Source organism: Sceloporus occidentalis, unplaced genomic scaffold, assembly GCF_023333645.1.
Source record: "Sceloporus occidentalis isolate IW3139 unplaced genomic scaffold, rSceOcc1.0.p SCAF_2, whole genome shotgun sequence".
Classification (NCBI taxonomy): Eukaryota; Metazoa; Chordata; class Lepidosauria; order Squamata; family Phrynosomatidae; genus Sceloporus; species Sceloporus occidentalis.
In genome coordinates this window covers 221,771,858-221,791,925 of record NW_028316982.1, presented here as the reverse complement: position 1 = coordinate 221,791,925, position 20,068 = coordinate 221,771,858, and the positions used below count along the sequence as shown (strand labels likewise).

The window sequence follows — 20,068 nt, the reverse complement described above, 5'->3', positions numbered from 1 at the left end:
TGTCACGGCATCGCGAATGCACCCCTGGCGCCTTGCGACGTCACAGAGGCGCCGCAAGAAGAAGCTCCATTTTGGAGCTTCTTTTTCGGTCCGTGCGGGAGCCGCACGGTGTGGCTGCTGCGGCTCCCGCATGGAGCAAACGGCAGCGGCGGCAGACCGCCTCAAAGCGGCAGTTTATAACCCACCCAAGTAATTCACCAGCTTCTTGTGGGAAAGCACTTAACAGAAAGGTTTCATGGTGATTCCCATCTGAATTCCCATCTGAATTTCAGGTGAGCTGAAGATTAAAATCTGTCAGCTTTCTATGGCTTGGGCTTAAGTGGGATGCTTTTGTGGCTCAAATTGGAGAGTTAAGTGATAAATGTACACTTTCTCAGCAAATGCTTTGAGATCCTGTACCTGCCTCATGATGTTTCAGTACTTTGCAAGTTGTTACTATCAGATTTAGAATGCTTTCTTGCCCTGCCTTCACTCATTATTATTATTATTATTATTATTATTATTATTATTATTAACCTTTATTTATAAAGCGCTGTAAATTTACACAGTGCTGTACATACAATCTTTTTAATTGGACGGTTCCCTGCCCTCAGGCTTACAATCTAAAAAGACAGGACACAAAGGGAGTGGTGGTGGGGAAGGGGCCTCTCTAGTAGGATAATACATATAAAATACATAGCAATACAGGAAATGATTCAATAAAACAGGCAACAGAAGAACATCAAATAGCAAGTGACAATTATGCAATGCCTGGGAACGCTGCCCTGAACAGGATGGTCTTCAACTCCGTTTTGAAGCTGGTTAAAGAAGTGATGGCTCTTGCTCGCGGGGGAAGAAGGTTCCAGGAGTGAGGGGCAGCGAGTGAAAAGGGGCGAATCCGAGATGGGGCAGAGGAAATCCTGGGCTGGGACAGCAGACCTTGACTACCAGAATGGAGGGCCCTAGTGGGAAGGTGAGGAGAAATAAGGTCTGATAAGTAAGGAGGGGCCAGCCCATGGAGGGCTTTAAACGTTGACAGCAGGAGCTTATACTGAATGCGGGTAGGGAGGGGGAGCCAGTGAAGGGATGCCAACACAGGAGAGATATGGTCACAGTGGTGGGCGGATGTGATAATGCGTGCAGCTGAATGATGGACAGAAATTAAAGGACGGAGGTGAGAAAGAGGAAGCCCAGCCTGGAGGACGTTACAGTAATCAAGTCGTGAGACCACTAGGGCATGGACCAGGATCTTGACAGGAGAGGTGGAAAGATATGGTTGGATTTTGGCAATATTGTATAAAAAGAATCTACAAGCCTTGGCTGTGGTCTGGATCTGAGGGATACATGACAGAGAAGAATCAGATAAAACCAAGACTGCGGGCTTGCTGGACTGGTTGAATAGAAATGTTGTTCACAGAGACAGAAAAGGAGTGTTGAAGGGTGGGCTTAGGAGGAAAGACAAGAAGCTCCGTCTTGGACATGTTGAGCTTCAGATGCTGATGGTGCATCCACTGTGAGACAGCTGTGAGACAAGACGAAACTTGCTGTTCAAGTCTTGGAAAAAAGTCAGGGGTAGAAAGATACAACTGGGTGTCATTGGCATACAGATGGTAGGAAAAACCAAAAGAGCTGATGAGTTTACCTAAGGACAGTGTGTAGAGAGAAAACAGAAGGGGACTGAGAACAGAGCCCTGGGGAACTCCAACAGATAAGGGAACAGGAGATGAAGTTTGACCACCTGCAACCACTGCAAAAGATCTGTCTGACAAATAAGATCTAAACCAGTCAAATGGAAAGTTTTTGGCCTATTGCATCACCAAGGTTTAAAATGTTGTGGCATGTGGACCGTGATCTCTGGTTCCTAAACCATTAACTCTGTGGCATTATTCAGATGCACAGTAGAAATAAATGTCCTTGTATAAAATGTGTTTCAGTGTCTGGCTGGATATGCCCTCAGGAAAACACATTACAAGAAACACTGTAGTGAAGGTGATGTAACAGTCTATTTTATTGGTCAGCTGGCCTGTTAACAGAAAACTGTACATGCGTGTTTAAAATATTGGTTTCTGTTGCTGATGACGAGCAGAATTAGGGATCCTGATCATATTTGACTTTCATCATAGTTGTCAGAACATCAGTTCTGTGAAGCTGAGGGCTTTATTGACAGGCATGAATTATGCAACATATGCTTCACAGAATGGAGACAAATAATTGTTGTCATTGTCAAATTTTTATTGGCAGTGTGAAGATATAGCTCAGTGGTAGAGCACATGCTTTGTATGCTGGAAGTCATTGGCTTCTGTGCCATCTTTCCTCCAAAGGATATTGAAGGGTGGTGGTGGGGGATGTATCTGCTTTCATGTCATGGTTTGTAAGCAGGGAAGCCAAGAATCAAAAAACAACAGAAGGTATTAGGTAGTTGGAACAAGCAACTACCCAAGCAAATGACAAGATGGTGCCCACTTTTATTTCATGTACAGAGGCTGCCTGGATTTCAGCAATCACAATCCTTCATCACTTCTGAGGTTTCTAGGCTAGTTTAGGGGGAGCAGGAATAATTGTGTAGTACAACTACAAAATGGGGGGGGGGGGGGCAGAGAGTTCAGGAACAGATGAACTTCTGTCATTGATGCCCCCAGCATCTGCTGCCTGAGGTAGTTGCTTCACTCTGCTAAATGGTAGGTACTGAACATCATGGGATGTAGGATGGAACCCTGTGATACTCTGCAGCTTAATGGACATGGGGCTGACGAGGAGCTCCACATTGTTAGTCTCTGTTTGGCTTTACATTCAGGAGCAGAACGACTTTAACACAGTATTTCCAACTTCAGTCCAAGACAGATCATAAAATAGGATACCATGGTCAGTGGCATGTAAACTTGCTGAGGCATCCAGGAAATTCAGTAGGACAGTACATCGCCCCCTCCATCTTTCACTTGGATTGGGTTGTTATCTCAAAACCAGACTGAAATAGATCCAGATAATCTGTTTCCTCCAATAATAATAATAAAAATAATAAGAATTTGTATTTGTATTTTCCCGCCTCTCCCTGAGGATCAAGGTGGGATTACATCAACAAATTAACACAAGTACAGATATAAAATACAATCAATAAAACACTGACATTATTATTAATTCAATGAAATAGCTAAAACATCTCTAACATCTAAAACATTTTGAAAACATACATCATAACCAGAAGTGAAGCATTTTATCTCAAAGATCTCCTATAAGAGGTCGGATGGATAAGCCTGCCGGAAGAGATCCATTCTGGCCAAAAGAAGGCCTGAAGTTGCTCAGTTACCACATACTAAAACAACTTGCTCCAAACAGAGATATTAGCAATAGGGCAATAGGGTCTCACATACCTCTGGATTAAGGGAGGTCCTTTTCAGGAGAGGGTGCACTATAACCTTCTTCAAGACAGGCAGCAGGCCCTTTCCCCAGGACCCACCCAGTCAGCCCAAGATCTTATCAGCTAAGGTGGGCAAAGGCCAAACTTGTATTTGGTAGATCATATGATCCAGATGTCTTGTTCATGTCATCAAGTTGTATACATTGAAATTGATCACAGGGTCACTTGTATAGGTTAGCTAGATTCTGTGATCTATAGCATCAGGGTTTGAGCAAACATTACTTTCTTCTTGAAGTACCTAGCAAATTTACTATAGCAGGCAACTGAGGTTTCTACTCTTAGTCTCTCTGAACCTGATTCCAGTAGGGCCTTCAGCAGAATAACTGCTGGATAGTTTGTCAAGGGGAGAACAGCAAGGTATAATGAGATAATAGGCTATGAAGAGTCCTTGCTAATTATTAGTCACATTTCTCAGGATGATCTTGTTGCTCAAGTGAGGCTTAACTGCAACATCAAAATCAGTGGCTGAGTGCACCAAGCCACTGCATGTAAACCCAAACATTCCCAGTTTAAGTTCTAGCAGCTCCTGACACTGAGACCTTGAATCACTGCTGCAGCACTGGCCATGTTGGCTGGGCTGACATTTTAGGCCAGAACATCTTGAGACTCCCATGTTAGGGAAGACTGGACTAGACTGAGCAATTATCTGACTTGGTACAAAGCAATTTCATTCATCTGTTTTTTATATGAGGTAACAGGAAGTACTGAAATAGGAAGAGGAGAGTCTTCATCTTGTCTCAAGAGCCATACCCACAACAGGATAGGAACAAAATGTTGTAAAATACATGTGACAGTATGTACAAATGTGCTCTGGTCATGCATGTATAAATAGTTAACCATTTTTTGTGAGACAGAGAATAAGCTTACATATCCAGTGATGGTGCACACATTCTTTGCTTCGCTCTTGGCTAACAAATGTAACAGTATAGCTGTGTTGAAGAAATAAGTTTAATACTAGCTGACCGTACCTTTCTAAGGATATTAGGGAAGTTAAACAGTGTTGAAGAGAGAGGGCAACAAAGACTGGATACCCTTTGTATTCCTGTGTCATACTGAAAATCTGGGTCAAAAGAAAATATTTCAGCATTTGAGGTTCCTTCTATTGCAGTCCTGCAAGTGTGTATGTAGAAATGGATTTATGATGAAGTGGGGATTAAACGTTGTTTAAATGATTTTGTTTGGAAGCTGAAAATGAACAGTGTCTCTGCAGCTGAAACAGTTTTCCTTTTATGGAAAGTCTTGAGCTGTAAATAAAGACAGTGCTTGCTTAGCATTCTTAGGAAATGAGAGATCCTGCCAAAACCAATTTGTAGCTCCTAGGATATCTGGACTTCAGAACAAGGCCAGTTATTCTGGCAGAAGAGGACTTGGCTCTCCTGGACAGAAATGCTGTTTTAAGCACCTTTGTGCTCATGAGAAGCAGCTGGTATATTTACTGAGGCTTTGCATTCTTCCACTGTTTGTACATAGGTGTCCAGCAAAGCCCCCTAATAAAAGAAAGATGCTACGCAAATGTTGCATTGGCACATATTTGATTTCACATACAGGGGCTCCAAATGATAGTGTATATGTACATGCAATTTTGGACTCAGTTTTTTGGATGTTGAAGTTCTTTACAAGCCAAATTGGCTATAATTACATTGAACTGGATGTATGCCTTATGACTGAAACCGAAGCTAAATATTTTCTTTTGGTTGTTCACTATCTTTCGAATTGTACAGTAGCACTAGGCACCAGGCATATGTTCAATGAACTGGAAACAGCTTCTTGCATTAACCAATTTTTCCCTAAAATTCCCCCCCCCCCAAAAAAAATTTTTTTTAATAGCATAAATTTGTAAGATATATCCAGAGTATAATAGACTTTTATTTTTAAAATGTTATAAAAGAAACAAACTCTTGGCTCCATGGCTTTTAGACAGATTGGGATGGCTGAATGCTGCGGGCCAGAATATACAATCAGCAAATGTTACTGACATTGGTAACTCAGTCCTATTAGTTTCTAAGTAGACTGTTTATTTTCCATGATCCTGCTTTGGAAACAAGGTAAACACCCTTGGAACAAAGTAAACACAGTAGTAATTGGACTCTTTAATTTTTTATTCAGTTTTATGAATTGTATTTACTTGTCTTTTATGACATATATGAAAAGTGGAGATCAAGGGAAACATATTTGGGAAAAGAATAAGAGCTTTTCAGTTACTGCTGCCTGCATTTTACAAATGACACCCAGAGATGCAGTGAAGAAAAGTTACCTCCCAAAAGCCATCCACTGAGCAAGGATGTCTTGGGTGTTTTCCCAGTTCAGCCCAACACACTCTATCTCCTAATTAACTGACAAATATTTTCCTTAGAACATTAGTTCTTATTCAGTATTTAATTTGTTAAATGACAAATAACAATGTTCTCTTTCTTTCCTCTCCTCAGTTCTAAAGCTTAATGGACCTGAGGCTAAACAGGAGCCCCACCTTCATTAAGCTGCAAATCCTTCTTGTTTGTTTTAATATAATTGCATTTTTTAAAAACACGTTTTTCCCCCCCCAGCTTCTTGCCATGGGCGTATCGTAAAGGTGCCAGCAGGTCCCCTTGTACGAGTTGAAGGCACAGAGGTAGTGATTCCATGCAATGTTACTCACTATGATGGACCCAGTGAGCAAAACTTTGACTGGGAGTTCTCTACAAATCCTTCTCAAGACTCTAAATTTGTACATGTTGTGAGTACTTGGGACCCTTCATTCACATCTCGGGAGTATCAAGATCGGGTTAATAATAAGGAGATCACACTGAGGCGAAACGGCAATGATGCTGTTGAACTTGTGATTGGCAACATCCGTTCCTCTGACCAAGGGATGTACAGATGCACCACGCCCAGCACAGATGCTGTCTTCCAGGGAAATTACAATGCTGTCGTTGAAGTCAAAGGTACTTCTACAGGGTGAGGGGTATTTACAATTGGTATTGGGAGTTAGCATAATTTTGCAAACATTTTGTAGAATGCCTTGAATAGAAACAATCTTTTCATGTATGTTTTCTTGTCTCTTTATCTAATCCCAATATAGACAGTAAAAAGGATTTTAAAACAACATTGTTGAGAGATGCGTTATGGTGGGAAAACAGGGGAAAGTCTTCTTGGCAGCTCCTTCCAGTTTCTGGAGGTCTTTAGAAAGGGAAGCCAGGCTTGCTCCATCATTGTTAGGCATAGACATATTTATTCAAATTGGGATTTGATTTTTAATAGGTTTTAACTAGTGCGCCCTGTTAATTTATTTTTGACTGATATGTTAATTTGTTTATTTTTATGTTGTAATAATTTTGTATGCAATAATTCTAGTGTCAGCAACCTTGGGCCCTATTTATAGGTGAAAGACAAAGTGTAAATTTAATATATATATAAAAAAAGACATTGAGATTTGGTCTGCTGTTCTCTATATTCCAGCAAGTAGATCTCTAGTATTGAAAGTTTGGTAGCACTTGATATGCTGCTCATTTGACATAAAAAAGCAGTTTTCCTGGAGTGAGCAGGTCACAAATGTGTCTGTCTGCATTACTAGTTAGCCCTTCACGGTCCAAGTCTGGCACTGTTGTATATTTCTCTAATCAGAAAGGGCATTGGTTGTCTGTTGTCCAAAGACCCCATGAAATGAATTGTTGATCATATGTAAAGCAATACAGTTGAAACATGTCTCCTTTCTACAGTGACTTTGTGTTCCCAACCAGAGTGCAGTGAAAATGGATTTTTTTCTGCTAATAATTTTTCCTTGAAAGAGAATGTGAAACCTTTATAGTGCTAGAACGATATAATTGAGCTGGGATGAAGAAGTGGTCTTTAAAACACTTTCTTGCTCATGTTTTCTGACATGAGTGATTTGTTTTGTTTCGGCATATTCATTAGTATAATTAGTTGTCTCTTTGATGAGAAACAAACACAGTCTTGACTTGGTTTCAACATCACTTTTTATGTAAAACCATTTATTATAATCCACATGTTTGATAACTTTCTCTTCTCTAAATAGTGATTGCAGACGGCTTAACTGTTAGTGGGTCAAAAGGCCATGCCACATCCACTTGGAACTTATCAGAAGGAGATGCATTTCAGTTGCGCTGCTCAGCTTCCACCAATTCTTCAGAACACACCCATCTACATGTGTCTTGGGAATTCAACAATGGCCTTGCCTGGCAAGAAATCCTCTCCCTGACGCATGAGGGCAAGTTCCAGCCTGGTCTGGAGTACAGTGAGCGCTACATCAGTGGAGATGTGCGTTTAGATGCCATGGCCAATGACATTTACCGTTTGTCTGTGTCCCAGGCTCTTCCAACAGATGAAGGTACCTACAGGTGTCGAGTGAGTGAGTGGGTTAAAGGTGCAGATGGTTCATGGCAGAAGATCCAAGAAAAGACTGCTGATGTGGCAAATGTTGTGGTACAACCAACAGGTGAGTATGCAGAAACATGGAAGTGTAACATGTAACACCATCTATGCTATAGTAATGAGTGGGGAGGGGAGACAGAACATGCTCTCAGCACTTGGTGGAAAGTGTAGTGACTGTTCCCTGTGTTGGTTAGTACAGTTTAACACAGCAATAGTGTTTGTTTACTACATGTGTTCCATGTAATTTGAAATTGCAGTCCAAACTTAACATGAATATGAATTACTTAGTAATGGAAAACTTATAACAGAGAACTGCCAGATAAGGTTGGGGCACAGGACCCACACGAATGTGGGAAAGCTGTGAATATCCACAGCACCCATGTACTCAGCAGGGACCCTCTTGAAGATGGCAAGAGGAGATGAGGGGTGGTGCTGTGGTCCAGGGTGCTTCACTCACTGTCCCTTTCTCCATGCTCACTAGCTTTTGATGCCTCTTCCTTTGCCCACCTCCCTCCCTCCTTGTGTCTTTCTCTGCCTGTCTGTCTATCCTCCCTCCTTTCTCTTGTGGCCAGGGTGCATGTGGAAGGGAAAACCCACTTTCTTTTTCTTTCTCTCTTGATCACTTTTGTCCCTTCTTTCTGCCCTCTCTGGACAAATGCATGAATAATCAAATGCACAAATGTTAAACCCACAAATGAGGTGGGACAGCTGTATTTGAATGCCTACTATATTGTTATTTTGGGACACTACAGTGGTAGTGTTTGTATTTTAACTCTCACTTTTTGTTGTTGGTATGCTATAAATCCCATCCACTAATTACACCTCTTTCAGTAAGCCATTTAGGATATTTGTGCAGAAATCTTGCAAAATGACTGTAGTGTTCATTTCAGTAGGAAATCTGTGAGAATTCCATATTGGGATAAATGAAAAGTGGAAAACTGAAACCACATAACAGGTTCGCCTCAAAGCATAAATGTAAACATTAGTGTAAGTACAACCAATTTTAGTGGAACTTTTCTGTTGGTTTGCAATTCAAATTGTAAACTTCAGATAAAAATACAAATATGTAGATTGTTAAGTAATAAGCAGGCAGTAACCAGGGTTTGATTCCTTATTCGGCCATAAAACCCACTGGGTGACCTTGGGCAAGTCACATGCTCTCAGCCTCAGGCAAGGCAAAGGCAAAGCTCCTCTGAACGTATGTTGCCAAGAAAACTGCATGATAGGTTCACCTTAGGGTCACCATAAGTCAGAAATGACTTGAAAGCACACACCACCAACAAACATTAATTCTAACACTGCTTGTTAGTGATCTTTTTGGTCTTTTTCATTTTTCCTGCCTCAGCTTTAGGTGTGTTCATTACCAGGAACAATGTGACTGTAACAGAAAGAGAATCACTGGATCTTACCTGCAACTTCACAACAGACAGAAGTGGTATTTTCCAAGCGGAAGTCACATGGTATTTCAGTGACTCACCTGATGACACCGTGGCAGAAGCTCAGGTTTTGCTGAGTGCAGACCGTGATTCTGTAATTAGTGACTCAACACTCATCACTCTCAGCCATGTGGATCGAAGTTCTTACCACTTGCTCATACGTGATGTGAGCATTGAAGACTCTGGCTACTACTTCTGCCAAGCAGCACTTTGGGTGCCACAGCACAATGGTAGTTGGCACAAGGTAGCAGAGAGAACATCTCTGCCTGTCACTGTGGAAGTGCTGGCACTGGGTAAGTAGCTGGATGGGAGTGCTTATAAAGTTGATGAACCATGTTTCCTGAGTTTTTGTCTCATTTAACAGTCTACCTTAGAACAGGTAGTTAATTTGTAGACTTCTCTGTATCAAATCATTTCCCCTACAACTGAATAACCAAATAATTCATTTAAAACTGTTTATGATCTGAACTGACCTTTTCCCAAGGTGGGATGCAATTACAATATTTCTTCAGCTGTGCTTGTTTGTATATGGGCCCAAAGAAAGGAGGAAGGTGACAAGAGGAGAGAGAGAGAGAGAGAGAGAGAGAGAGAGAGAGGAGATCAGTTGTTAAATACATAAAAAAGCATACTTTTGTGGCTTTATTTGTCTTGAGTATATCAGTAAAAAAGTTATATTCTGGTGATGCCACAAAGTAGGACCTGGTTTCAAGCAGCTGAATGGTTCATTTAAATATCTCCTGGTGTTCTGATGTACTGTTATTTTATTGTATTGTGGAATGTAGACCAAGAAAAGGCAAGTATTATTTCCCTCAATGGTGCTCCTAGTACTGAAATTTAATCTGCCCAGTTTCCTTGGGATCACTTTCAGATACCAAGAAAGAGAAAATAGTATCTGTACTATGAAAAGAGGAGTGGGATGAACAACGGGTTTGTCTAGACTATACAGTGTGTGTGTGTGTGTGTGTGTGTGTGTGTGTGTCTATCTATATATGTATATATAGATATATATTCTCATTCCATTGTGCTTTTCATGGTATGTTGCTATGGCTTTATGGAGTACTGTGTTTTCATAATGTGCTGTTTCCCTAGCTGAACTCTTAAGCTACTGAGATCCTGCTTTTCATGCAAATATTCTGAGCAGTGAACATCCAGGCTGGAGAGATACAGAAAACTAAAACCCAAGCATAAATTTCTAAGGAACCATGTTGTTCTGTAGAGTTTGCCTTGATGTGTCAGCATCTCTTAGAGAATAATTACAAAAATCAAGTTTCTGGTTTTTGACTTTGTAATTAGGAGCCAGATGATTCCTGACAGCCTTTCAAACAGTGAAAGCAAGTGTTTCTACTTACGGTGTATTGAAATTAAGGTATTGTTGTGTACATACTTCTGATGTACAAACAGAAACCAGGCCTATGGTGACTCTTGTTTTGACAAAGTCAGAGTACATGGAAATGTCATCAGGATTCAGAGATCCCAGACAAAGAGGGTCACTCTTTCTAAATTCTCTCTCTCTCTCTCTCTCTCTCTCTCTGTGTGCATGCATGTGTGTTTAAAGCCTTGTCAGGGAATGACTGGTAGACAGGAGCAACCCTCCTCCTTATTAGGAAGGATGTTGCCTTCCAGCATTCACACACAAAATGCTTTGGTGGCAGCAGGTTGGTCAAGGTTGCATTTACATGTCATTTTAAATTAAAACATTTCCTAACGTCCTGAATAGCAGCGAAGTGAAACAGGCAAAAATGCTGGGAGAGGCAGCCAGTTAGAAGTAGTATAGAAGGGTGGGTGATGGACAAATTCTAAATTTTAAGATGTGGAAGAGAAATCCAGAATGGAAACTGATTTGATGATAATCTCATATAAATTTATGTTACGTTATGTTATGTTATATATATCTTCCATATTTTTTTCTGGCATAGGACTCAAAGTAGTTTTCAACAAGGTTAAAACAAAATGTATAGCTAGAAAATCTGATAGTACCAAAGTTTAAAAAACAAATGAACAATCGTATTAAAACAACCACTGATTTAAAAAAGTATAAAGTCATTTAAAAGATATAACCATAGCAACAATAAGCACAGAACAACCCCACCATTAAAAAACTTTTAGTCATAAAATACCTGTTTATATAAAAATATTTTGGTAGGAGAATAGAAAAGAGACCATCCTTTCTTCTTGTGGTGAAGAGTTCCAGGGAGCAGCCACTGAGAAGGCTCTCTTTTTGTGGGACTTTTGTGTTGGGACCAAGAGAAGGCCTTCCTCAGAGGATCTTAAGCAATGCTCATACAGGGAGCTACTATTACTGTATAAATAGCTATGACAATATGTTGTGATCATCTTGAAGGCACAAATGCCTACATTTCTAAATAAGAAATAAGAATATAGTGGAAATAAAATACTAGCTTAGGAGAGGAGGACATGGGAACTTTGGCCCTCTTTCAGTGCTCCATCATGTTTATGTATGTAGGGCCCAGGGGAACAGCACAGGTTTCCTTCATCTTGCAGGCTCTTTGGTTTCAGTGCAGGGGACAGAGGGTGGAGGGAGTGCTCCATTTCTTTCTTTCCTTCCAGCTCACTTATTCATACGTCTATAAAATTTCATGTTAGCTATGGTTGCCAAGTGAATGCTTAAATTCAGACCTGACTTAGAGGGAAAGGATATTCCTTTTCCAACTATTATCTGGTAGTAATTCTGCTTCTGAAAGATTTTTGAGTACATCTTGCCTGCATTTAAAAATATTTTGTGGGAAATTCAATAGGTGCTTCTTCTCCTTTATCTGTCCCCAATTAGTAATTACTTGGGTGCAGGTATAAAGGGAGGATAAAACTAGTCTTCGGTTGAACTTATGTTGCCTGAGGGTGGGTGCGGGGTTCTCATCATTTGAGGTACATAAACGACATCCAGAATTCATCACCAGCCTCCTCCTCCTTGATTGAAGTTTGAGAGCTTGGCAGGGTATTAAGTCATTGAACTGTCAGCAAGGCTGTTCTTTGACAGCTGACAGAGTGCAGGAATGAGGTTTATCCAGCAAGCCTTTTATTCCTTCCTTCTAAATCCTCTGTCTGGGAGTCAGTGTAAAGAGAACCTAGCTGGAGCACTAATGTCAAAACCAAAACTTTCAGTAGGAATCCACCACTGTAGGTCATTCCAGTACAGACATGATTAAGTGAAACCCCATTTCTCTTCAGCTTTCCCCACATTATTATCGGAGCATAAAACTTTGTTCATGCTTCTGTTGTGGATATTACCTGCTTCTGTAAACTCTGTGTGGGTGCATCCAGTTAATCTCAGAAACTCTGTGATTTGTAAAATACCTAGTTATTTAGGTACCCTCCCCACCCCTTTCTCTGGAATATTGATATTGCTCCTAAGAACAGGTAGAGGGGTCTTTCAGAGTTCCTTCACATTTATTATCATTGTAATGTTGTAAAAAGTTTATATTTTAAATTTGCAAAAATTTCCAGGAGTGGTAGGAGGAACTATGTTAGCTGGTCAACTTGAAGTACATCTTCAGTAACTTTAAGTCATGTTCTGTACCTTGAACAAATACAGCTGGGGACTGATCTTAACATTTGTTGACTCCATGGGCAGTTTCTGCTAATATGTTACTGAAAGTGGACAGTAAACTCAAATAGTAAAACAGTGCACACAAACATAACATAGTCTGGGCATGTTCTTCTGAGATGTTGATCTCCTATCATTGTAATCAACCACTTCCCTGAAAGGCAGATTTTGCAATGTCAAGTGCATTATTCTGTGACAAGAGTGTTCTCTGTATTATGAAACCATTCTAAGAAAATCACCATCCTTGCTGACTAAATTCTGGCTAAACGATTTGCTGTTGGTTTAGCTAAAAGCATCAGTAGATAATGCTATGGAGACAGTGTTGTATGATAAAGATATTGACCACTGTTACCACAAAAAACCCTGTTATCTGGTAAAGATGCTGATACAGTGTTGCAGTTTTGAAATAAGAATAAATAAGAGAGATTTGAAAATTTGATCTGTATTTCTAGATTGGTCTTTCTTTCACATTTTAATTGGCTTCCTTTCTGCTTTTCCAAATCCTATACAGAGCCAAATTATAATGTATTTATAAATTCTTCTAAAACACCTACGTTTTCAGAAGATCCCACAGAACTGGAGTGTAGGATCACAGAGGCACAGAATACTGAAGCAAACATACGTTTCACTGTATCCTGGTACTACAGATTGCCCTTGCGCAGTGATGAAGTGGTAAAAGATGAACTTCTTGCCACCATGGATGCAGACTGGACTCTGGTAGTTGGAGACAGAAGCAAACAACGAGCCCAGAATGGGGAAATTATTTTCTCTAAGCCAACTGTGGACACTTTTCGGTTACGAATCCAGTGGACTTCTGAAGCAGACAGAGGAGATTATTACTGTGTGATTTCGGCATGGAGTAGGCAGCGCAATAACAGCTGGATAAAGATCAAGGATGTGGCTTCCATGCCTGTGAGCATTTTATGGTCTACACAAGGTAGGAATTTTGAACAGTCTGAGTGTGATGCAAGTTGCTGGCGTCTCAGTAACTTGTCATAATAGACACTCATGGATGGAAAAATTCTGAAGGGTCTCAGTAGATATATATCCATCTGCCCTAAGACATGTTTGGAAAGAAGAAGATAGAAGTGGCTTATGAGGAGAACAAACAGAATAACATAATTTAGGAATATGCAGTAAGAGTGATAGCAGAGTCAATAAAAGGTGATCAGGAGGCCTTGACCAGAAATAATTTTGGGGATCAAACACATCATCACAAGTCCCTGTGCCCAGGTACAGAATCAAGAGGAGACAGTATCTCCAAAGATAGGGAATCTGGAACTATAAGCAGTTTTGCAATGCACTGTCTCTGACAGAGATAATAAGAACATTGTTGGGAGGGGTGAGGTAATGGAATTTTTCAGAGGTATAGAATTAAATTGGCAAGGAGTGAGATATGGGATTTCCTGAAGGGCAGGGCTTCGTGGGTGGGCTTTATCAAAATGGGGTAACAGATTGGGATTGTGGCCCAGTTGGGATTGCTTGCAAGAGGAATTTTACATGAATTAGAGATGCTAAAAAAACTCTTCTCCTCTGCTTGGTTTGAATACATGTACTGTCATTTGTTGATGCAACTTTGCATGGTCCTTGGTAATGTGCAAGACTCTGTATGGTATCCAATAAAAAGCTCTAAATAAACCTTTCTGTTGTTCAGTGGAAACAGTTCAGACTACATGTCTGAATTGTCCTGCAGCACAAGAAAAGTTGATATCTCTGAAATTTCTCTATAGAGATATCTCTCTAAGCAAACAGAAAAATTTTGTACACATTTTTATATATTACAGAATTTCTGAAACTTTCATTACTTTACATTTTACTACAAAAATGGTTTTGTTTATTTCATAATGATGGACAAGGAACTATGCATGGTACTCTTTATTACCTGATTCCCAATCATAGGAAATTCTATGTATTATTCTATAGACAGAATTTATAAGCACAAACATGAACACGTTAATATGGTAAGCAGCTCTGTGAGAAAGAACCTCAGAGCATAGTTCACCAAGTAATATGCCTTCCTTCTACCTATACACTAAAAATAAATTAAATACTGTACAGTAAAAAAAATGTATTATTAAAAGTGTAGGATGAAAGGGTTAAAAAGGTCTACACTTTTTTGCAGCATTTTCAAATGACTGGGAAGTTTTTCCCTGGTACCAGAATTCCAACTTTGTCTGCACTTTGTAAACTGTTTGAGATGTGTTTCCACTGTAGCTAGTGTCTTTCTTCAGTCAGTTTAATAACATCTGGGAGTTCATAATAGGGGGAGTTCATAATGAGCTGCAAATTCCTGGCCCTGTGTCTAAAACTTGTCAGACATTGAATGCATAGCTTACTATTGTCCTTGTTGCTTTTCTCCATAATGATTTGATATACATTTATGTGATGCACTTTTTTCTAACAGGAAGTTTGTAGAGTAGGGGAGGGTTCATAGCTCAAAGTCAGAGCACATGCATTTCAGCACTTGGAAAAATTACAATTCCCTGGCAATCCAGTTTAAGTATTTAGTGTTTTAGGCATGCTCTTGGAGAATTGCTGGTAGGTATTATAACAGCGTAAGGCTAAGTGAACCAATGATCTGTATTGGTATAAGACAGCTGCATATCAGTGTTCACATGTTTTAAGATAACCTACAGCCAGTCAAGATGCTTTTGAACATTTATCCATTCTGCACACATCCAGACAGTTTTTGAATGCTTGTCTGTGCTGTGAGCTTCTCATAAAGCTGTAGAATCCCTAATAGCAATTGCACAGTAAAAGTTGTCTCCCTGCCCAGTAGTATATTTAAGGCTCTGTACCTCAGTGCTATGTCTGATACTGTTAGCAGATATTACATATCCCACATAAATTGAGACTTCATAGATTTGGCATACTGATACATCTGCTATATGTAACGTTGTTGCATACTTTCAAGTTGTTTCCAATCTATGGTGACCCTAAGGAGAATCTACCATTGGGTTTTCTTGGCATGATTTCTTGCCGGGAGGTGGGTGGGTGAGTTGATATTGCTTTCATCTGAGGCTGAGAAAGTGTGACTCACCCATGGTTCCCTACTGGGTTTGCCTGATTGAGCAGGGATTAAAACTCAGGTCTCCGGAGTCTATTGGAAATAGCAGCACCTATATTTCAGTATTTACCAATACTGACAGACTACTTGACTTTCTGTGCTGGCTACAGAAGAAGTCAAATGCCATTTCTTTCATGGCCAGTGGTACAACATAGATGGCCTATGTCTATGAGGTATCTAGAAATATCTGTCATAGAACTGTAGTTCCACACCAAACTACAGATCCCAGGATTTTATAGGAAGTAGCCATGGCAGTTAAAGGGATAGAAAAATGCTGTAATTATGTTTAATTGTACCACTCCCTGTGTCTCTGTACTGGATATGGCAGAATGTAAAAATATTTATTTATTTATTGATTGATTGATTGATTGATTGATTGATTGGATTTGTATTCTGCCTTTTTCCCAAAATGGGATTCAAGGTGGCCCCTTCTTGCCTGCCCATCACAGCAATCAAGTGGGCCAATAGCAATGCTAGAGATAGTTCTGTTTGTCTGATTGTTCCTCCCTTGCAGAAAGAAAAAGAATAGCGGAAGAGATTGTAAATTAATGATTTTTTTCTGCAGCCTAATAACTTTGGCAGAATAATTTGCAAATCAATTGTATCGATGGTTACTTTGAGATCCCTTAGTTAAAGTGCATTATACGCAGACATACATCATTTATCATAGCCTCTGATAAAGAAGCCCTTTTTGGAAAGGCTTTTAAATGTCTGCTCAGAACCTCCATACTCTTTTTCCTCTGTCTAGTTGGGCTTTTTAAAAAAATCAGAATCAACATTGGGAGGAAAGTGAAAGAGGGGAAACACAGATTTTTTTGTATTCTATTGCAGCAGCAAGCATGCAGTAAACAAAGCAATAAACCTTGAGCTGGGAAAGAATGACATTCTATTATAGCTGATTCTACTGTAGCCATGTATGCCTGCCTACAACGGGCAAGATAAACAGCATATGTGCATATTGTTAATTTTGAATAAAAGTTTGCCGAAACATGTAGAACTGCTCTTATTCTTTGTAGTGTTAGGAACCTACACCATATTATTTCTGTCTATGATACCAAATTTTCTCTTTAAGAAATAATGCCTAGGAACACATATACTTGGTTAACAGTGGCATTCCTGTACTGTTTATTTGCTTGCCAGTCCTTGTTCAGCCGCTGTTCTGCTATTCTCTCTTCCCCATATCTTTCTGGGCACACATCTGTGTGTCTGTAGCCCAGGCCAGAAGTCTCATGCTCCTTTTTTTCAGTTATCTTTAGTGAATACAAAACATATGCTGCTGCTGTCATTGTATTCCAAATTTCTCTGTTCTTAAAAGTGTAAGCATTGATTTTCAGAATCAGCTATGTATTTTCTTAACTGAACCTAAAAGGAATGAATTAGAGGGTAAGATAAAATAATATGTGGTTAACTTGGCTAGTAACTAGATACTTACTTTAAAATCCAAACCTTTGCATTTATATCAATAATTCAAACATACTTATATCTACAACAGCTCAAAGAATAGTCCCTCTAGGGTTTTATTTCCTAAAAATATTTAGGCCTCCAAAACCATGTAAGAATAAGATATGGTGTCAGTGAAGACAATTAAGTAAATACTGCATTCATAAGTAAGGTGTAAGTCTGCTTTTAAAATAGAGCCATACATTTTAAAAAAAAATATTTGTTAATTACCATCACACTCGCTTTGACCTATGGGTGTCCCTATGAATGAGAAACCTTAAAGACACCCTGTTATTAACAGCACTGCTGTCTTGCAAATTCAGAATTGTAATTTTCTTGTTTGAGTTTATCTGCCTGCAATGCACTCTTCCTTTTTTTCCTGCTGTCTCAACAGCAAAATCTTTACAGAGTTTTGATAGACTGCAAACCATGGTTTCCAGACAGTTCAGCTTAGTTTCTGAACAACTGTGGTTTCAGCTCTAATTGTGGTTATGCCCAATTCAGTTGGCATAGCAAACTCTTAATTAAAACAAATTTTAGAAGATTTGGAAGGAAAGTGCTTGTGAGCCTGCAACATATTCCTGATCCCTAAACAAAGGCTGTTTTTAATGGCTGGCTCTAAGCCCATGGATATCTAGCTATATGGCTCACTTAACTCCTCAAGTTGCCCACTCAAGTATAATCATTCCCCTGCTTTGGCTTGCTACCAGCTCCCAGATGCTGTTGTGCTGTGCTGCATTTCCTCTTTGTCACCTCGGCTGCCTTGCTGTGTAGTTGTTGCTGATCCAGCCTCTGTCTCTTTGTTGCCAGTTCCTTTCTCCTCTCTAGATTCTGTTCAGAGAATGATGAAGTCCCAAATTAAGTGGTGCACTGGGGAGAATGATTTTATACTTCCCAGGGGGACTAGACAGAGAACCTCACTCTCTGATACCCACTTGAGAGGCAGTCCAATTGCCCCCTTTCGACTGCCATTTCTCACAATTCCCAAAAACCCATGCATGGAGAGGACTGCCAGGCAGCTACAGGTGGTGGTGGCTGCCACAATTTTGCACTCCTTCACTTTGTGCAAGCAGAGATCAACAAGCATGATCCGAATGAGCATGTGTGACAAAAGTTTGCATGTTAGTTTATCTGTGTATACAAATATAGGGATGCCTCGAATCATTTATAGAAACGTGTCTTTTAAAAATCTGCCCTGTTTTCCTATTTCTTGATTGAGATAAAAATTGTAGCCAGGGTGGGTGGGTATGTAAAGTAAACAGCTAAATTGCTTGTCACTCACATGAGGCTTTTAAGCTGTTGAGTATCTTGAGGGAAATGTTGCATAAACAGTGTAATGGCTGCTCAGACTTAAAACGTGGTACTTTTTTGTGAAAGGTGTATTCATTCTATTTTTCTTATGCTCTAGAAATCTGTTTATACTTCTTTGGATTGGATTTGCATGATCTGAAAGAAAATACGGTGACAGAGGCATGTATGATATTCTGTGCCATCCATTCTTTTAATAAATGCAGTTTCTGTAATATTTTTGGAAATTCCACTTTGTCACCAAATGTAAAATAATGAGGAAACCTGCATTTTGACATGCCATTTTTGTTTTTAATGGTGCCTTTTCCATTTCAAACATTTTCTTCAAAGGATAAGATGGGATTGGTGCATCTTTGGTTTTTGATTTTGAGTTGCACTGTGTAACTGTAAACAAAAGCACATTAAGCTAAACTGCCTAACTGACAAACATCGGTCCACACAGACATTTTTACTAGACTTTGTAAGTTATAAGCATGTGACTTAGGCCTGTTAACTGTCATCTTCAGTGGAATGACTTTTTGTAGGCTAGGTCTTGAACACAAGTGGTCTTGATCTCTAGCATACATATTTTGTTTATCCTCCAGATTTGTAATAGCCCTGTCTGCCTATTAACCTTCCAGTACATTATGTGGTATTTAAGGTTCAGAGTTTGGAGCTTGCATCCTATTGACTGATGCACTCTCACATATATAGAGAGGAAATGCATTGTCCTTTTGGAATGTAAGTCCCAGTATTCCTCACCTTGATGTGCTAGGCTGATGGGAAATGAAATCTAACGACATCTGGAGGGCTACACAGAAAACCGCATGGATTGATTTAGCTTTAAGTGCTGCATCTTGAACTATAAGGTGATCTGATGTCGCTCAAAAAACTGTAGTCCAGCAAAATGTCTCAGCCATGTTACAATTCCCAGAATTAAAGTACACTGTCTCTGTATATTTGAATTACAGTACATTTAAGTCATATTAATGAAATCATTTATATAACAGGTTTGGAGGGCAATCAAGTCCAACACTCTGCCATGGAGGAATACATAGCTAAAGCACTTCTGGGAGACTGCCATCGAGCCTCTGTTTAAAGGCTACCAAACAGGGAAAATCCACCACCCTATAAGTCTATTTCACTGTGGAATAGCTCTTTCTGTCAGGAAATTATTTCTAATGTTTGAAGAGGATATCTCTTTTCTTGTAATTTAAATCCATTGTTACAGTAGAAGACAAACTTTCTCCATCTTCTCTTTATAATATCTCTTCATATTTTTAAAAATGGCTGTAATGTCACCTATCATTTTTCTCTTCTCCAAACTAAACATATCCAGTTCCCTAAACTGGTTGCTCACAGGACTTTGTTTCCCATCCTTTTCTCCTCTAGGTCACCTTTTTCTGTGCATATTCCAGTTTGTCAATATTTTTCTTGAACTGTACTGCCTAGAATTTCTGCCTCACAGAAATCACAGTATTCATTTCTAGGGGCCAGAGCAGACAGGCACAAAA

The 20,068-nt window shown here is 39.6% G+C and overlaps 1 protein-coding gene across 2 annotated transcripts in view; it reads left to right on the top strand.

The window, feature by feature from the left end:
• The window catches only part of LOC149319715 (prostaglandin F2 receptor negative regulator-like), a 118,421-nt gene that overhangs the window by 40,269 nt on the left and 58,084 nt on the right, over nucleotides 1–20,068 (top strand). For both annotated transcript variants that reach the window (XM_089512239.1, XM_089512238.1), the window contains exons 2-5: nucleotides 5,938–6,315; nucleotides 7,407–7,826; nucleotides 9,108–9,491; nucleotides 13,272–13,697. In XM_089512239.1, the coding sequence (XP_089368365.1) occupies nucleotides 5,938–6,315; nucleotides 7,407–7,826; nucleotides 9,108–9,491; nucleotides 13,272–13,697 (1,608 nt within the window). The remainder of the gene's footprint in view (nucleotides 1–5,937; nucleotides 6,316–7,406; nucleotides 7,827–9,107; nucleotides 9,492–13,271; nucleotides 13,698–20,068) is intronic.